At 46.3% G+C, this 18,023-nt stretch overlaps 1 protein-coding gene across 1 annotated transcript in view; it reads right to left on the bottom strand.

The window, feature by feature from the left end:
- Positions 1-15,118, bottom strand: part of RFK (riboflavin kinase) — a 238,573-nt gene extending 223,455 nt beyond the window's left edge. Inside the window, exon 1 of the mRNA XM_069625845.1 lies at positions 14,938-15,118. Within this exon, the coding sequence (XP_069481946.1) occupies positions 14,938-15,019 (82 nt within the window). The 5' untranslated portion in view covers positions 15,020-15,118. The remainder of the gene's footprint in view (positions 1-14,937) is intronic.
- Positions 15,119-18,023: the final 2,905 nt, after the last annotated feature.

Raw genomic sequence — 18,023 nt, forward strand, 5'->3', positions numbered from 1 at the left:
AGCCCTCATGACCGAAAGGGGTCGACCGGTTTCGATGGCGTGGGAGATTCAAGCCATCTTCTTCAGGACTGTGACTTGAAATGCAAACGAGTTTGCCAAATGTTCAGATAGATGCTGAACAAAGGGAGAGATGCTGGTGTCTCCTGTAGGGAGACAGAAGGGATGGGGAGAGAGGGAGGGGCAATCAAACAATGAAAAAGAAGCACCAATGGTGTGCAAACATACGGGTGGTGCTTGTCATGCGTTGAGTAGAGCATGTCGGAGCAAAAAACTGCAACGGTCAGAGTTTGCAGGAAAGGTGGGGGTGCCTGGACACCTGTGAAGGGTCTCAACGCCAGGAGTGAGGGAAATCGGAAACAGGGGGGGGGCCGGGGGGCCGTGATAGAGCGAGTCTCTACAGGTGACTGGTGAGCTGCCGCCTGGGTGGTGGGGGGCAACGAGTATGCTGGTGTGAGAAGTAGTGCACTGCAGGGCAGGAAGGCAGTGAGCCTCTGTGTGGTCCACAATAGGGGGGGACATCCCAAATGGGTGCAAGTAGAGTGGAGGGGGCTGAACCTACCTCTTAGCCAAAGCCTCTGGGCCAATGTCCTTTCTGGGAGGCGAGGGATGACACTGGGTTGCTTACAGCATCGTGCTGGTGAGGGAGAATCAAATACCTGCACAATCAGGAGATAATGTGCCTGAAGGAAACAAAAAGACCACAGAATGTGGATAAAAATGGCTCAAAAACACATGGCTTTGTAAGTTTGGGAATAGAGCCAAGGTGTCTGTTGAGGGGCAGCTGCTGGGCTCCGTGAAGTCCGTGTGCTGTATCGAGCTGGTACAGCTCGAGACTGGCGGTTTGTAGTGGAGAAAGGCCCATCGCCTATAAAAAGAAACGAGCAACGCGCTCGTTTCGGCGACGGCGGCGTCGGCGTGACGCGGCTGGCTCCAAGGAAACGCCTCGAGCGTTCGGAGCCAGCGGAGGAAGCCCAAGCGCCTCTCGAAAGAGTGGCAGAGCGCGCTTCAGTTACGATTGATCGGGCGCTGGAGCCCGATCTCATGTGGAGGAGACTTGATAACTAGGAAAGGAGTGAAGGGAAGGGGGGGAAGAAAAAAGAGAGTGGAAGGGGGAGGGAAAGGGAGAAAGAAAGGAAAGGGGTGGGCAACAAATGGCACCAGGGGGACTCGAAAAAAAGGGGGGGAGGGGGGTGTTTTTTGGGAATGGGGAAAAGGAGACCAGGGGCACATGTGATCATGACCAGATGGGAGGGTCAAGGGTACTCATGAAACCTGGGCAGCATGAGGAGGGTAAACCTCATGAGAAGGATGGTATGTCCAGAGGAGTCAAAGTACTTGGAAGAGCAAAAGTAGAGACAAAGGAGCACTAATGCTGTGAGTAGGATTGGTGATTCAGGACAACACTGCTAGTTTGTGCCACTGGATTTGTTCATTCAAACCTTCTGAATAGGTATTGAGTCTATAAATCCACATCTGTTCTCTTTTGAAAAGCATACTGTGGTAGTTGCCGCCTCTGCGAGGCGGTGTGACTTTTTCAATGATAGTCCATTTGAACTGGTCCGCAGGTTGTATACATGCATTAGACTTAGCAGCCTCAAGATCTAATCTACAGTTTTGTTGCACGCTGCCCAACCTGCTGGAGTCTACCACCTTTTAGATGTCCCTGTTGGACTACTCGTGTCTGTCTTCAGACACCGCCACCAGTATAGAAGGTTGAGGGACAGCACTCTCCTCTATATCTTTTTAGTAGGCGATACATCATGCGTAACCCAAGGATAGGCACCCCCGCCAGGGTCAGGGTGTTCTTCCTTAGGGTAAGGTACGCCGAGCCAGGTGGCCCTCCTTCTTCATGTATTTGAGTGTGAGCACTTTAACTTACTTATTTGTTTTGCATACTTCAGATGCACCTTGAATACCTTCTTTCCTATAAAACCGTTGTTTTTGTGCTACCATATGTTATTTTGTTAACGGTTAAAAGGACGAACACGGTTGTACCGTGCACACTAGCTTCATAAGCTCTCCCTGTTGTTTCTGGACTTGCTTCGCGCAACTGATCCTAGTTGCTGGGATAGATTGATTCTATCCACGCAAGAGGTAGGACCCTCCTCCCTCCTGCCATTTGTTCACAGTAATTTTGTGATTGTTCTCTCCACGCCATCCCCTCCTTCACTCCCCCTTGCCCCCCCTTTTCTTTTCCCCCACCCTGACAAATGGCCGAGGGCCACTTTCTAGCCTTCGCAGAGGAACTGGTTGATGGCATTTTAGCCAACCCATCTCTCCTGGGACTAGATCTCACACCGCAGAACATCACCAACAATGACGAATGGAACGATATTGAAATCCTCAACAAGAAGATCATCCGCACCGAATTACACGGTGCACTCATGACTGAATACTTGAGGGCCCATGCTGCACCTAACGGCCTCATCATACGTATCGAACCACGCATCTTCTTAGATAATCTTAAATTCAGGAAAGATTGGTCTTTCATAGCCAATAAGTGTACCAGAGACTGGCTTATACTTATCATCAACACTGCCAAAACAGTCACAGATCAATTACTGACTGAACTGAATGAAAAAAGCGAGGCACTTAGAACAAAAATCGCTGCAGACACCTATTCGGCCAAACTCATTCTCCTAGAAACCACACTGAAAGAGTTTAAAGACAACAACTTGAATAGAAAGATTATTAAATTAAAGAAGGACCTTGCAGCCTTTACGCATGTAAAAATCTACCCCTATGTAGCAGAAGAGTATTTTACTGAGGAAGCTAAACAAGCTCGACGAGACGCTGCACAACTCCGGTTCCAAAATCTTCAAAGATCTAACTCTAACAGATCCTGGAACAGCTCCAGTAGCAACTCGAGCACTAGCTCCAACAACAACAGATGGCAGAACAAGAGAGTACAGTTCAACAGCTCCAACCAGGGCACCCCCCTTGCGGTCCCTTTTTTAGGACAGCGCGGGAGAGGCCAGAACCGCACACGGTGGCAGAACCACCCCCAGTCAACAGTGGTCACACGCAGTCGGGGACAAGGAGCTATACCACCGCTCCTCCCTCACTTATCGTGAACCAATCCACCCATATTCTTACCAGACCCGAACAAGAGATTCTACAAAAAGGTTTAGCTTTCATCCCTACAGCTCGTTATGACCCGTTCCAAACCAGGGTAGAAGTTACTCAAATGATGCGCAAGATACGATTGAATCAGTACTTTGCAAACCATACCTATGAAGACAAAGATGTGACGGGCCTACGCCCTCCATCACAGTACTTCCCACCGCATTGTGCAAACACCGCAGAATCAGTTACTTTTGAACAGGCATTGCTCAAAAAGATTTCCAAATTTGAATCCAACATTCCATTTATCCATAATAACTGCACTAAACCCCAACTACTTGCTCTGACAGACTTAGCTAACAACCCAGACATCGTGATAAAACCAGCTGACAAAGGGGGTGCCATTGTTATTATGGATACCACTAAATACATCACAATGGTTACCAACCTACTTGATGACCCAAACAGCTACTGTATTCTACCCAGAGACCCTACTCCATGTTTGCAGGCTCTGATAGCACCTATCATCTACGAGGCAGAAGCTGAGGGACACATCCGCGCCCGGGAAGCCGCGTTCCTGTCCCCCCCCCACCCCTGGATCCCTGCCATATATGCTCTTCCAAAAATCCACAAAGGGCTCACTCCTCCACCAGGTCGTCCTATTGTTTCAGGAATTGGCTCGGTTCTGGAACCCCTCTCACAATATGTGGATTTCTTTATCAAAGATCAAGTTCCAAAAATGACCAGCTATGTGAAAGACTCCACAAATATGCTGATTCTTCTAGACACCATCACATACGATCCAGAAACAGAATGGCTAGTCACTATTGACATAGAATCCATCTACACTCGGATACCGCAGCAGGAGACACTGCACATGCTCAGCAGGTTGCTACACTCAGGTATGGACCTCCATGGAGTCCCGCCTAATTTTCTCTTATCTCTCGCAGAAATAGCACTGACCAAGAACTTTTTTCTCTTTCAAGACACATTTTACCAACAGATCTCAGGGACTGCGATGGGGGCAACCTTTGCCCCCAGCCTCGCCAATCTATATGTTGATTCATTCGAACGCCAACACATTTACCCAGAGACTAATCCGTATCTCGCACACCTAATGGTATGGCAGCGATATATCGATGACATTTTCGTGATATTCCGAGGCTTAGAACACGAGATAGAGGCCTTCCACATCTGGCTCAATTCCCTCAATCCACACCTCAAATTTACTATGGAGAGACATAGATCCAACACCCACTTCCTCGATCTTGCCATCTCAGCAGTTAGCGGGAACCTTCACTCGAGCGTCTACAAGAAAACTACAGACAGAAACTCCTTGCTCTGTTACTCAAGCTACCACCCCAAGGCACTCAGAGATAATCTCCCCTTTGGACAGTTCTTACGTTATCGGAGGCTGTGTACACAGACTCCGGACTACACCAGACAATCCAAACAACTGAAAACACAACTGGCCGAGAGAGGTTACCCTAGGAGGATTATTAAGGACACCTGTAAAAGAGCTAGGAACATTCCACGTTCCATTACCTTACAACAACACACTAAACCACGCGAGTCTAACACTTTCACAGCAGTATTTAGTTTCTCACCTCTGCTCAATAAAATTAAACGGGAAGTTGAAAGACTTTGGCCTATTCTAAACACAGGCGCCTCTACCATCCCTGTCCCACGGTTTGCCCTCAAGAGACGTTGCAACGTGAGAGATAAGGTTGTTAAAACCCTCATACCCGGTCCTCCCAGGGATGAGCCCCCGCAGGGGACCCTTTGGAATACCCCATCCATCAAGGGACATGCGCCCTGTGGCAATTGCTCCATGTGCGCTCAGACCTCCAGAACCACGCAGATAGAAATTGGTTGGAAAACACCATGGACACAGAACAGATTCACCAATTGCAACACCAAGGGCGTCATCTATATGATCACTTGCCCGTGCAACCTGAGGTACATTGGAATGACCATTAGGCCAGTTCGAACCCGCATGACCGAACACAAATCATGCATAAGAACGAACAAACTCACTGCACCCCTGGTGACCCATTTTACATCTAAAGGACATACTGCGGACCAGTTCAAATGGACTATCATTGAAAAAGTCACACCCCCTCGCAGAGGCGGCAACTACCACAATATGCTTTTCAAAAGAGAACAGATGTGGATTTATAGACTCAATACCTATTCAGAAGGTTTGAATGAACAAATCCAGTGGCACAAACTAGCAGTGTTGTCCTGAATCACCAATCCTACTCACAGCATTAGTGCTCCTTTGTCTCTACTTTTGTTCTTCCAAGTACTTTGACTCCTCTGGACATACCATCCTTTCCATGAGGTTTACCCTCCTCATGCTGCCCAGGTTTCATGAGTACCCTTGACCCTCCCATCTGGTCATGATCACAAGTGCCCCTGGTCTCCTTTTCCCCATTCCCAAAAAACACCCCCCTTCCCCCCCTTTTTTTCGAGTCCCCCTGGAGCCATTTGTTGCCCACCCTTTCCTTTCTTTCCCCCTTTCCCTCCCCCTGCCACTCTCTTTTTTCTTTACCCCCCCCTCCCATTTTCCCCCCCTTTTTCTTTTTCCCCCCTTTTCTTCTCCCCCCCCCTTCCCTTCACTCCTTTCCTAGTTATCAAGTCTCCTCCTCATGAGATCGGGCTCCAGCGCCCGATCAATCGTAACTGAAGCGCGCTCTGCCACTCTTTCGAGAGGCGCTTGGGCTTCCTCCGCTGGCTCCGAACGCTCGAGGCGTTTCCTTGGAGCCAGCCGCGTCACACCGACGCCGCCGTTGCCGAAGCCAGCGCGAGCCCGTTGCTCATTTCTTTTTATAGGCGATGGGCCTTTCTCCACTACAAACCGCCAGTCTCGAGCTGTACCAGCTCGATACAGCACACGGACTTCACGGAGCCCAGCAGCTGCCCCTCAACAGGTACGGCTCACTTCCAGACACCTTGGCTCTATTCCCAAACTTACAAAGCCATGTGTTTTTGAGCCATTTTTATCCACATTCTGTGGTCTTTTTGTTTCCTTCAGGCACATTATCTCCTGATTGTGCAGGTATTTGATTCTCCCTCACCAGCACGATGCTGTAAGCAACCCAGTGTCATCCCTCGCCTCCCAGAAAGGACATTGGCCCAGAGGCTTTGGCTAAGAGGTAGGTTCAGCCCCCTCCACTCTACTTGCACCCATTTGGGATGTCACCCCCTATTGTGGACCACACAGAGGCTCACTGCCTTCCTGCCCTGCAGTGCACTACTTCTCACACCAGCATACTCGTTGCCCCCCACCACCTAGGCGGCAGCTCACCAGTCACCTGTAGAGACTCGCTCTATCACGGCCCCCCGCCCTGTTTCCGATTTCCCGCACTCCTGGCGTTGAGACCCTTCACAGGTGTCCAGGCACCCCCACCTTTCCTGCAAACTCTGACCGTTGCAGTTTTTTGCTCCGACATGCTCTACTCAACGCATGACAAGCACCACCCGTATGTTTGCACACCATTGGTGCTTCTTTTTCATTGTTTGATTGCCCCTCCCTCTCTCCCCCTCCCTTCTGTCTCCCTACAGGAGACACCAGCATCTCTCCCTTTGTTCAGCATCTATCTGAACATTTGGCAAACTCGTTTGCATTTCAAGTCACGGTCCTGAAGAAGATGGCTTGAATCTCCCACGCCATCGAAACTGGTCGACCCCTTTCGGTCATGAGGGCTCTCATGACCTACCTGTGATCTCTCTCACACCAACTAAAGAGACTGTATTTTCTAAAAATTGCTTACTGTAGCACACTCAACTTCACAGAGTGAGCTACACCTTTTTATAAGAGCCACCTTTTAGCCCTACAGCCCTTTGGCTGTGTTTGTTTTACTGCACCCTCCGGTGGTTTCTCCAGCAGTACTGTTTTACATTCCAACCATAGTGACCTACGGGAACCATTAAAGTCGAACATTCTGGATGGAATATAAGCAGTTGACCTGTTTCGCAGGTTGTATCCATGCATTAGACTTAGCAGCCTCAAGATCTAATCTACAGTTTTGTTGCACGCTGCCCAACCTGCTGGAGTCTACCACCTTTTAGATGTCCCTGTTGGACTACTTGTGTCTGTCTTCAGACACCGCCACCAGTATAGAAGGTTGAGGGACAGCACTCTCCTCTATATCTTTTTAGTAGGGGATACATCACGCGTAACCCAGGGATAGGCACCCCCGCCAGGGTCAGGGTGTTCTTCCTTAGGGTAAGGTACGCCGAGCCAGGTGGCCCTCCTTCATGTATTTGAGTGTGAGCACTTTAACTTACTTATTTGTTTTGCATACTTCAGATGCACCTTGAATACCTTCTTTCCTATAAAACCGTTGTTTTTGTGCTACCATAATTAGTTTAAAGCCAGACATCTTTGCTACACAACTGTTTTGATTATGTGTTGTATTACTTGTTCTGGTTGCTTGTCACATACTATTTACACACTCCCTGAGGCAAATTATTTTTACTCTTACAATTTAATTAAATTCAAACAGCGTGTAAAATACTCCCCAACCTAACAACTTATCTGGGGCGTGGATTAGTATTTAATGCGATGTTTAAACGTTGATTAAACCTGAACTTGGAGTCAATGTCAAATGGTACTATGAATTGTCAGTGGCAGCAGGGCCCTTGCTCAAAGGTGATTGAGTCATTACACCGGTAACAGGGGGTCACAGCATATCAAACTTCAAGACTACACTTAAAACATTCAAAATCAGACTCCAGACAGTGTAAGCGCTGTTACAAAAAAAAAAACAAAGAAATGGTTGCATTTGCAAATGATCTAGAAACTCAGTAAAACATATACCTGTAGTGGTAATCCAAATAGGCATTTAATTTTGTATGTAGCGCACTAAGCACTGTGATTATTATTGGCTCGCTTGAGAGTCATTTTACTGACTTCTGAAGGGTGTATGTAAGGTTAACTCGGGACAGCCAACATTTGACCACGAGATTAGATGTAGATGTTAGCATTGAGCACTTGCCTCTCTGCACTATCATATCAGACCACTTGCATAACCATTAAACATTACTAGTCCCAGTGAAAGAGGGCTTTCATTAATCACAAATAGACAATTCTGCTATCAAACCTCAAAACACATTACACAAGTCACGTTTGATTTACTTTTAAGTGGCCAGGTCTGTTTGCGTCTTAAACATTAAAATATATATAGAAGAGATCAAATGTGCAGACCTTTGTAGAGGAAAAATGAAAGGCATAGTGAGGGACTTATTTTTTATTTATGAATTGGGTAGTTAAAATGCGCCTATACACAGGGTGTTTCAAGGTCCAACAAGACAAGAGGGGTTGGGGAACAGGGATTAAGAAAAACAAAAACCGATCACACTAGGCCTTGAGACATTCGGATTGTGCAAGTGCAGTAAAAAGAAGTGCCGGTCAGGGCGGAAGGTCACGCAGGTTAAGCGAGTGCCGCGGGGGGGACAGGTGGACAGAGCAAGGGGAATGCAGAGAGTGCAGGGGAGAGAAGGTCCACGAGCAAAGTGCGAGGCAGGAAGGGCTTAAGGGGTGCAGGCCCAGCCAGGTTAGTATGGGGGACGGAGCCCGGAAGGGCAAGTGCAGAGGTGGGGGGTAAATCAACGGAGAACAAGTGCAAATATAGACTGGTCGGGAAGGGCCTGGTTCCCTGGAAGAATCTAAAGAAACCACACAACCAGTCAAAAGAGGCAGAGGGGGACATTAGCAGGGGAGACGGAAGGAGAAAGAGAAAAGGAGGGTCAAATCATGTGTTGTTCTAAGGTTGAATTCCTTCTAATTACAGTTTACTAAATTCCTATTGTGTTACGTTTTTCTGTATCTGGCAGCTGAGTTAGCCTATGTCGCTATCAATTAAATATTAGATCCATCTGTGAAGAGTTTGCACTGCAGAGGCAATGAACTGTTCCTGTTCTATGCGGTTGGTGCTCCCACTGCTGTTATACTATTCTTATTCTATGTGAGGAGACATTAACCCCTGCAGGGCAAGTTCTTTGTGAGGGGATTTTGGACTGCTAACCCTTTGCTGTTCCCATGCAAGTGTAGATTGCATTTCGGACGCCCTTCATTTACCTGTTCAGTGTGGGGGTGCTTGCACTGCTCCATCCCATGCAGTTTATGCTCTATGCGAGGAGTACCTCTACTGCTGTGGCCAACTTCACTGTGGTAATCTTGTACTATAGAGACCCATGGCGTTTCTGTTACATGCGAGGAAATAATGATCTACCTAGGTCCATGGCATACCATATTAGGAGCAGAGAGTGCACTCCTGAAGCCTATGTTGGAACTGTTCTATAGACCCATTCCGCATCTGTTCTCTATATGGGTATCTTCTACCTTTGCTTAACTTGCACAGTTCCACTCCACCTGTTCTACATGTGGACAGCTTGCATTGCTTTTGACCCGATTCAAATGTTCTATTTGTTGAGGGAAGTGTGATTGGCACCTACTCAAGATGACCCGTTCTGTGAGACCAAAGCGTTACAATGTTTATGCTGCTGTTGTATGCAGGAGAAGCTTACAGTGTTAGTGCTCATCTGCTCCATTTGTGAGAGGGTGTTTGTTCTACGGCACACTGATTTATCTGTACATTTGAGAGAAACCTGCTATTCTGTCATGAGGACCCTGCTGCATAATGATTTCCACAGTTTTACATTTTGGGTGCGTTGGCTGTATTTTCACATACATTTTACTCTTTCGTTGAGGACAAAACAAATGTTTACTCCTTTGAAATTGCATTTACTCTCAAAGTTTAAAAATAGAGAGCAAAATACTCCCAACTCAAAATCTTATCTGGACCACTGGTAACCCCAATAATTTTGGGCAGCATAATACTAAATGTTTTAAGGATTCCACTTCATTTTCAGCTTCACAATATCGACATGTCTAGATCCCATTGGTATTCCCAGATCTTGTACCCAAAATGTGTATAGTCGGATATAGGTTTAGTCTAAATCTTAAGTACTGAAGTCTAATTATTGGGGACGGACATTACTTCAATATTTTTTGCTGAGACACCAGACCTCACCCCACACTAATAAAACTTGCAAAAAGTGTATAGGACTTTACCATACTTACGGCCTCATCACGAGTTTGGCGGTAGCTCTTAAATGCGGCGGTAACGATGTTACCGCCGCATTTAAGGGTCCGCCAAATCACGGGTTTGGCTGCATTTACCCCAGCTCTGGGAAATTACTGATTTTCGGTACAATTACCACGCGGTAATACCGCTGACGGTAATTGTGCCGAAAATTCCCCATTGGGTCTAACGACCCAATGGGGATTGGGGAATTACCGTTACTGCCAAACACGTGATCCGGTGCTAATAGCGCCAGAGGGTTTGGCGGTAACGTTATTAGCCCGGGCAGTAGCCCGGCAGTAATACCACCCAACTCGTGATGAGGCCCTTAGTGTCCTCCCCCAATCTTCAAGCCATAATTTCTCTTTTAACTTGTGCGGGTCAACCAGGCTGGAAGCTGTATTTACACTTAAAGTCTTGAGAATCTATTCACATCTCATTACCCATTTGGTTAATGGCTTTGATATCCCACTCCAATATCATACGGTCTGCGGTAGCGACCCTGTAGTTATGGATATAGGTCACAGATATTTACAAAACATGAGACAGTTAGCGGATTCAAAATCTTTAAGAACTTGCCTTGGATTGGCAGAGGGGTTTCAGCTCCAGAAATGGAGCTGTACTTTTTGGCAGCTCAACTCCACTTTGCACCTTATTGGATGCCAGGCTCTGACTTTTTCCCTCATGTGCGTATCAAGAGATACTTGATACGCCATTTTTCATTGCAGGGCACTTCGGGTTGCATAAGGGTTAATGATACTTGTAAATTTGATCCGGTGGTTTGTACCATACACGCGTGGAAGAGGGTTCTAAAAAGGTTGCAGGTGACGGCCCATAGAGGCCTTACAACCGACCTGCGAGGGTACCATAGCAGCGGATTGGGGGGCCTTGGGCATTGTGCATATGTTTGACTTATATACTGAGGGGGTTTTATAACTCAAGACTTTGAGGCAAGGGTCGGGGACGATTTTCGGTGCCGTTTTCAATATTTTCGTATGCAGGCTGCGTTCAGTGCATGGTCGCCTTGCTTCCCAGTGGAACCTGCGTCTTAGCCATTGTTACAGTATCTCCGAAACTTGGCATCTGCTAAGCACATAGTTTCTTCAATATATGGGATTATCCTGTGGGACACCCAGAGGATTGCACTGAAATGCAGGGGGAGGTGGAAAGCGGATGTCGACGCTGCCTTCTCTGAGAACAGTAGAATGTTATGCGATTGCACACACCGGGTGCAGTAAGCACTAGGCTCAAGCTTATTCAACTTAAGCCCCTGCATAGGGTGTACTTGACCCCATCTCGTCTCCAATTGTTTGGCCCCAATGGGGATGGTAGGTGTCGTAAGTGCCATGGGGAGGAGGCACATTTTCTTCATATACTGTGGTCCTGTGCTTATGTTCAGGTGTTCTGGGAGGAAGTAGTTGAGATGTTTGCCAAAATACTGGGTCACGAGGTGCCACGTGAATTGTTGCGTTGTACGTTTGGATGGCTCCCGGGCTTGCAGAAAGGGTACTGGAAATTGTTGTGTACAGGTAGGATTCTGACGAAATGGTGCATTTTGGTAAAGTGGACAAGTTCTGCAGCTCCCGTTTTGAGCTCCTGGCTGAGGTATATAACTTGGTTTAGCGAGGTGGCATACCTGGGTGCCCACCGGCTAGGGTATGGGAGGCAGGAAATGGTGTCTCTGGCCCCAGTGGGGTCAGGTGGGACGGGCGATACTGGATGGAGGACTCAAAGCCCACGGGTGGAGGAGGGTAATTGAGGGCACTGCTTGGGCATGCTTTGAGCTGTACCTACACCTTTAATGTTGCATAGAAAATGTGTACGTAATGTGTCGATGTTGGAATTCACTGCCTGTGGTGGTAACCGGTCTATTAATGCTCATTGTGTTGCTGAGCCAGTGTATTATGTGCATGTGTGTAATTGTTTAAGAAGTGAACCTAATAAATAAAGTTTAAATTAAACACATTCTTTAAGAACAACTGGATCACTCAAAACTACCTTCGCATTTAGGGATATAAACCTCAATTCATGTCTTATGGCGACAGTTGGCACTCATTGTGGTAAGAACGGCCATCAGTACTCGAATTGAATTCAAATCCATTAAAAAAAAAAAATATATATATATATATATATATATATATATATATATATATATATATATATATATATATATATATATATATATATATATATATACCCTTATACTACCTTTTGCTTGTAGTAATTTACTAGGGGGACCAATGAGAACCGGCAATATCACCTTTATTTTCCTTCATTGGGCTATGTATTGGGTTAACATGGAACATTTTGTTGAAAAGACCCTTACTTGGTTTGGCCTCAATGTTAAACCCTAAATACTTTACTTATGTTACTATGTCAAGTTGGTTATCTTCTATAAACCACATTTGTTTATGTCACCTCTTGCACAGTATGATATTACTGTCTTTTTTATGTTAATTATTAAACTCTTCCTTCTTGTGTAATCCACCAACTCCTTTAGACTCAACTGGAGGCCTGCTGCGTCTGATCAAATCGTCATCGGAAAAAGCCAACCACTGGATCCTTATCTTTCCTAAACATGGAAGAAAGCTCTGACTCGCCCAAATCAGCCACATGTAGAACAGGATGTCAATTTACATGCTTGGCGCAGACCCTTATAAGTGTCCATTTCCCCCGACCTGTTTTTTAATGTTACATAACTTCAACAGGTTCTATGGATTTTCCAACCATTAAATTTATCCCACAGAATTGAACGATTTATTGTATTGTAGGCCCCATCCAGATCAATGCAGGCATAATACATGTTTAAAGTACAATCACTTGTTTTGGTTTGAAGTAATGCCAATAGTAAGCCATTTAGGGAAGTACCTTGCCCGGGCCTAAACCAGTCTTGTTATTTGTAGAGATTATTTAATTCTGCTGCCCATTTCTGGAGTTCTTTTCCGACCAACGCCGAATAGATCTTGCAGCATACATCACTAAAGCAATTGGTCTATAGTTGCTGAATTCCTCTCATTGGACATATTTATAAATAGGGACGAAATGGGTCATATGCCATGATTCCGGAATGGAAAATAAGCAATTTATTTTCTTGCAAGGTCCTCTTTTGTCCTACTTATCTCCGAATTTGAATCTGTATCTAATTCATAAGATATCTTATTGGCAGTTGTGTTCTTAAACAAACTGCTAAAATAACTTTACCATGCGAGCCCTGATACAAGAACTTTTGGCTTTGGGGTCCTGCATTCGAATTTATTTAAAGCCAAAACATGGCCATGTTTTTTGTTTTTAATACTAAACATATGTTGGCTTTCTTTTATCAACAACCACTTTTTATGATGGTTTAGCCAATTTTAGCCAGGTTGTTTCAACTTTATCATCTGCAGACCCTGGTCCATCCACGTCCCCATGCCTCTTATTGCCCTACTTAGTTCCCTTTATTTCGCTTTCACTTGGCGTCAGAATTATGACAACTACTTTCTCTTTTCTCGGAGTCCCCTTCCAAGAGGATCTTTACCTCTGAGCCTCTCTCAATTGAATTCAACTAGTCGGAGTAACAGCATGGATCACAATATTTCTCTATAGTGTGACACTTTAATGTCGCCCATGTGTGCTTCATTTTTATATTTTTCCACACACCATTTTTCATACGGACTCCATTCCCGCGGGCATTGGTTTATTAGTTGGGCCGTCTTTCCTGATTAACTCCCTGTAATATTTGTGTTAAGGACTAATTGCTCGGTTTTAAATACCACCAATTCCTCACAGCACATTAACAGATTTCTTGATAAATGTGGTTTATGTGCTCATGCTCCAGCCCCTCATGTATGGAAGAGCGTCCAGGTTTTATTAGTTATAAACCTATAAATTCAGTAGCATGTCACACCTGTGGCCCTCGTTCGTGACTCAAGGGCCATCCCCACATAGCTGTAACTGATATGCGCTGGTTTGCCGACTCCAGACTTGTTGCGGTACATTTTAAATTGTAGGAAGCTGCGTAGTGAATGGGATCGCTGAGCTTATTTTTCTGTCATTTGCATTGCACAACTCAGCTCTTAAGCAATGCACTTTGGGACGGGAAGGTTTTCAGTCCGGCCCTCAATGTCATGACACTGTGTCCCACTGACCTAAAAGCAGGGGAACCACATTGCCCTAGCTAGCTTTTGTATCTCGTTTTTGGGGACTGCGAGTCGTTGGAGTCCTCTTAACGCGGTGTTCTTTTTATAACTTTTGTTCCTTGCATAAGGTTTCGTTTTGTCCACGAAGTACATGATTTTGAAGGGTATGACATATTGGCCTGCGCGAACTGTACCCTAGGAGTCAAACTAGGGAACAGGAAAGGGGGGGGCGGGGACACACACACACACACACACACACAATTACAACATAAAAGATTATTATTGCACAATGCCAACGATCAGGCCATATTTGTGTGCGCAAACGTAGAAAGCAAGGGATCTGGACGAACATATATCATTGTTGTCTAGAAGCGAAAGCGGGAGGCTAAAAGCTTCAGAAGAAACTGGCAGGTAGTTAAAAGGGTGACATAATAAACGAGATTGGTGCGACAGCTGAAAAGAAAGTCAGCCTTGATGGGGCACGGCAAAAACGAATAAGAGCATGGGGAACAACACTGTTTAACACGAAAATGAACACATGCAAACCAACTCTACTAACATGTGACTTTCATTGGGAAATGTCTGTGGTGGCTCGGGCAACTAAGCTGAAGGGTCACTTGTTTTCATCCAACTTTACGATTCACATCCCTATTGACATTTCTCACCTGTAGGTATCCCCAGCTGCTTAGAGCCACGACCGAAACCTTTCACAACCTCACCCTTGCAGAAGTACGGCAGGGCGCTCATGGTAAGCCAGTTACAGCTGTATTAAACACGCGCTGTCAGAGCTCTCAGGGCACCGGCGAATTCACAAATTGGCAAAAGTGACAGGCAAGTGCAGCGTGAGAAAACATCGTGCGTGCTGACGCAACGCGCCTCTTGCAACACAGCTAAACAGAAGCACCAAGTACTTTAAAGACTAGAGCGCGTTTGTGGAAACTGGCGACCATGTTAGGAGAAGTTATGAGAAGTCCGTGGCCGTGTTACAGACTTGCATCTGCGTTTAATGTTTAATGTTCGAGTGTGCTCAGTGTGCCGTACGTTCCATGTGTCGTTACTTAGAGGCATGTCAGCCTCCTTATGTGGGAGAAAGGGATTGAGATGGGACTTGGAGAGGAAGGCAAGTGAGGAAGGACATCATTGGGGTAGCCAACTGTCCCGTATTTTGCAGGATCATCCCATAATTGGGGACTCTGTCACGCACTTTGCAGAGTGGCTGTGCAGGACGCAGGTTGTCCCAACTTGATTTGTTCCCTGGAGTGTGACTCTTGGGATACAGCAAGTCGGGATAACACATAGCTCTCAACCATTTATGTTGCAAAGGCTGGTGAAAAACCCCCGATTTTATTTTTGGCGGGTGAGAGGCCCATTGAAAAGAATGGGCGTGCAGGAGGCTTGGCGGGTGAGTCAGCTGTTTACAAGGCGGGTGACACCCGCCAAAAGCGTGTGAGTTGAGAGCTATGGGGTAACCTGCATCCAGCACAGCCACTCTGCAAACTGAAGTGGCAGTCTACCACGGTATAAGCCATTGAATGAACCAATGGATGTCTTTTAAATGGATTCAGATTAACATGAAACATACTTGCCAACCCTACTGATTTAGGCAATAGGCTACTGCTTTTTAAGCAGACATACTGCATACAGGTTTGGGGGACAGATCCTACTGCTTTTTACAGTGGCAGGTAATTTATGTGACTCCAAGGCAATGAATGTGTCTGTCCGGTGGGCGGGTAAATTATACATTTGAATGATGGGCACAGATCAATCCACTGATCTTATAGCTACATGACTCTGTCCTGCACTCTTGCCAGGACAGACCTTAGGTGAATCACCAGTGAAGACATGTGGCAGAGCGTACCACCATCACACTGCATCTGCCTATCAGACTGAGGGGGTATCAGTCTCCATGTCATTCAGTGTTCAACTTGCAGTGCAGGAATACATAAGTACTGCTCAGGCTTATGCTACAGAGCAGTGGCAAAAGTTGCCTACCAGCTCTGGGTGATTATTTTCTGTGAAGTTAGGTAATTGAATTTGGTGTTAATATACCATTCACAATGATACATTTTAAACATTTGAACATCTTTCCATGTTGTGCTGTTTGATGGGTTGTACATTTTAGAATGCTCCAGTAGTGCCAACAATGTAGGTTGTGTAATTTCCTGTGATGTACTTGTTATGCTAAGTATTGTTTTTGAAACTTGAAAAACCTACATCTTTTTGGTCACATAATGTTGGCAAGTATGCATGAAAGCTTTGCTGAGTGCATACAAATGATAATCATACAAGGCTGTCCTGTCTGCCACTGCCCACTAAACACAGAAAATAGCAGAGACAGAACCACTAGATGGCGATGTTGCTCTTTGCTTAATGTGCATACTCGGCACAACCAAACGCTGGACACTGGACTAATGATATATAAAATGAAACCTAAAGGTGCTTAGGAAAATAGTGTTAGGAAATATGTGAACCTTCGCCTGTCCCTGCTCTGCTCCCTAGTGTAGCCATTGAGTTGGCTAGTAATATTATTAAAACCCATTATTATTTTTGTTTAAATTGTTTAACATGTTTAATATCTTTAAACATAGATTGTTTAAATTACAAATGGGGTGGGCCAAACGTGAATGACGCTGTGACGTCATCACCGCCTTGCGGGCAAGTGTCCCGCAAAAGGATCTCAAAAAGTTGGCCACCATATGTGCACCGTGAGCCCCACTCACCCACCACCCCCAGGCTCCACGCATGCTCTGTTGAGCACACGTGACCTGGCCCTTTTGTTGGCATCCACGTGCAACAGAGTTACGTCCCTCTACTTTGTGTGCTAACTTAAAGAGACACCACACTCCTCCTTTTTCATAATAACTAACAGCAATCTAACAATAACCACCACACATTTAAAACATTTGGCACGCCGTCTCCACCATCTCTTGGGTGCTTGACTCAAGGGTCCAGTACATAGTCACTTAGGCGGGCAGGTCACCCCCTCCCAGTTCACTGGGGATACCGCATGCCCCCTTCCCAGCTCGGCCTCTCCTCACCTGCATCCCCTCGATCCAGGTAAACCTGAGGGCTGCCAGCCCCAGCACCATCATCCGGTTCTTCGGCAGAGTCTCTGCCTGGGGACAACCCCAGCGGTGCGCCTTCTACTAGTCACTTGAAAAAACTGGCATTTCTGGTCATAGTTGCTGCCCCATCTGAGGCTGTCACCATCAAGCCCTTCAGCGCAACCACGTCCATGGGTTGGCTCATACGTCTGTGATGCTGGAAATGCATCGGAGGGACAGGGTCTCCGTATCCTTGTCCTTTACTGTTTTTTATCATGTGTTCTGTTGTGTTTTCCGCGCAGGGGTTCATGTGGGACTCCTGGCGGTGCAGCTCTCTCTCCTTTGGTTTGGTGAACGGACCCGTGGGATACCCTTATGGCACCCATGGGTAGGGGTACAACCCTGTGCCCCTAGTGTATGTTTTCGGGCACCTGTGTGTGACCCACAGAGCAGGGTACGGGCTGGTGGCAGCTCTGTGCTGAAATGACTGGTGCCCTGAGCGTCCTCCATTTTGGGATTCCACGCCCTGTCATTGGAATCGGTAGATTCCGGATGGAGACAAAATGGCCTCCAAACCCTCTTACCTTCCATCACCTGTTACCTTGATCTTCCTGGAGTCCCGGGACGCCCTGCCTCTGTCCCTTCCCCCTGACTGGCTGTTGTGTGGAAGTTCCGTATCTGGTAGTGTGGGGAAGTGCCAAACAGAC

This window comes from Ambystoma mexicanum, chromosome 6p (assembly GCF_040938575.1).
Source record: "Ambystoma mexicanum isolate Mex_15411 chromosome 6p, UKY_AmexF1_1, whole genome shotgun sequence".
Taxonomy (NCBI): Eukaryota; Metazoa; Chordata; class Amphibia; order Caudata; family Ambystomatidae; genus Ambystoma; species Ambystoma mexicanum.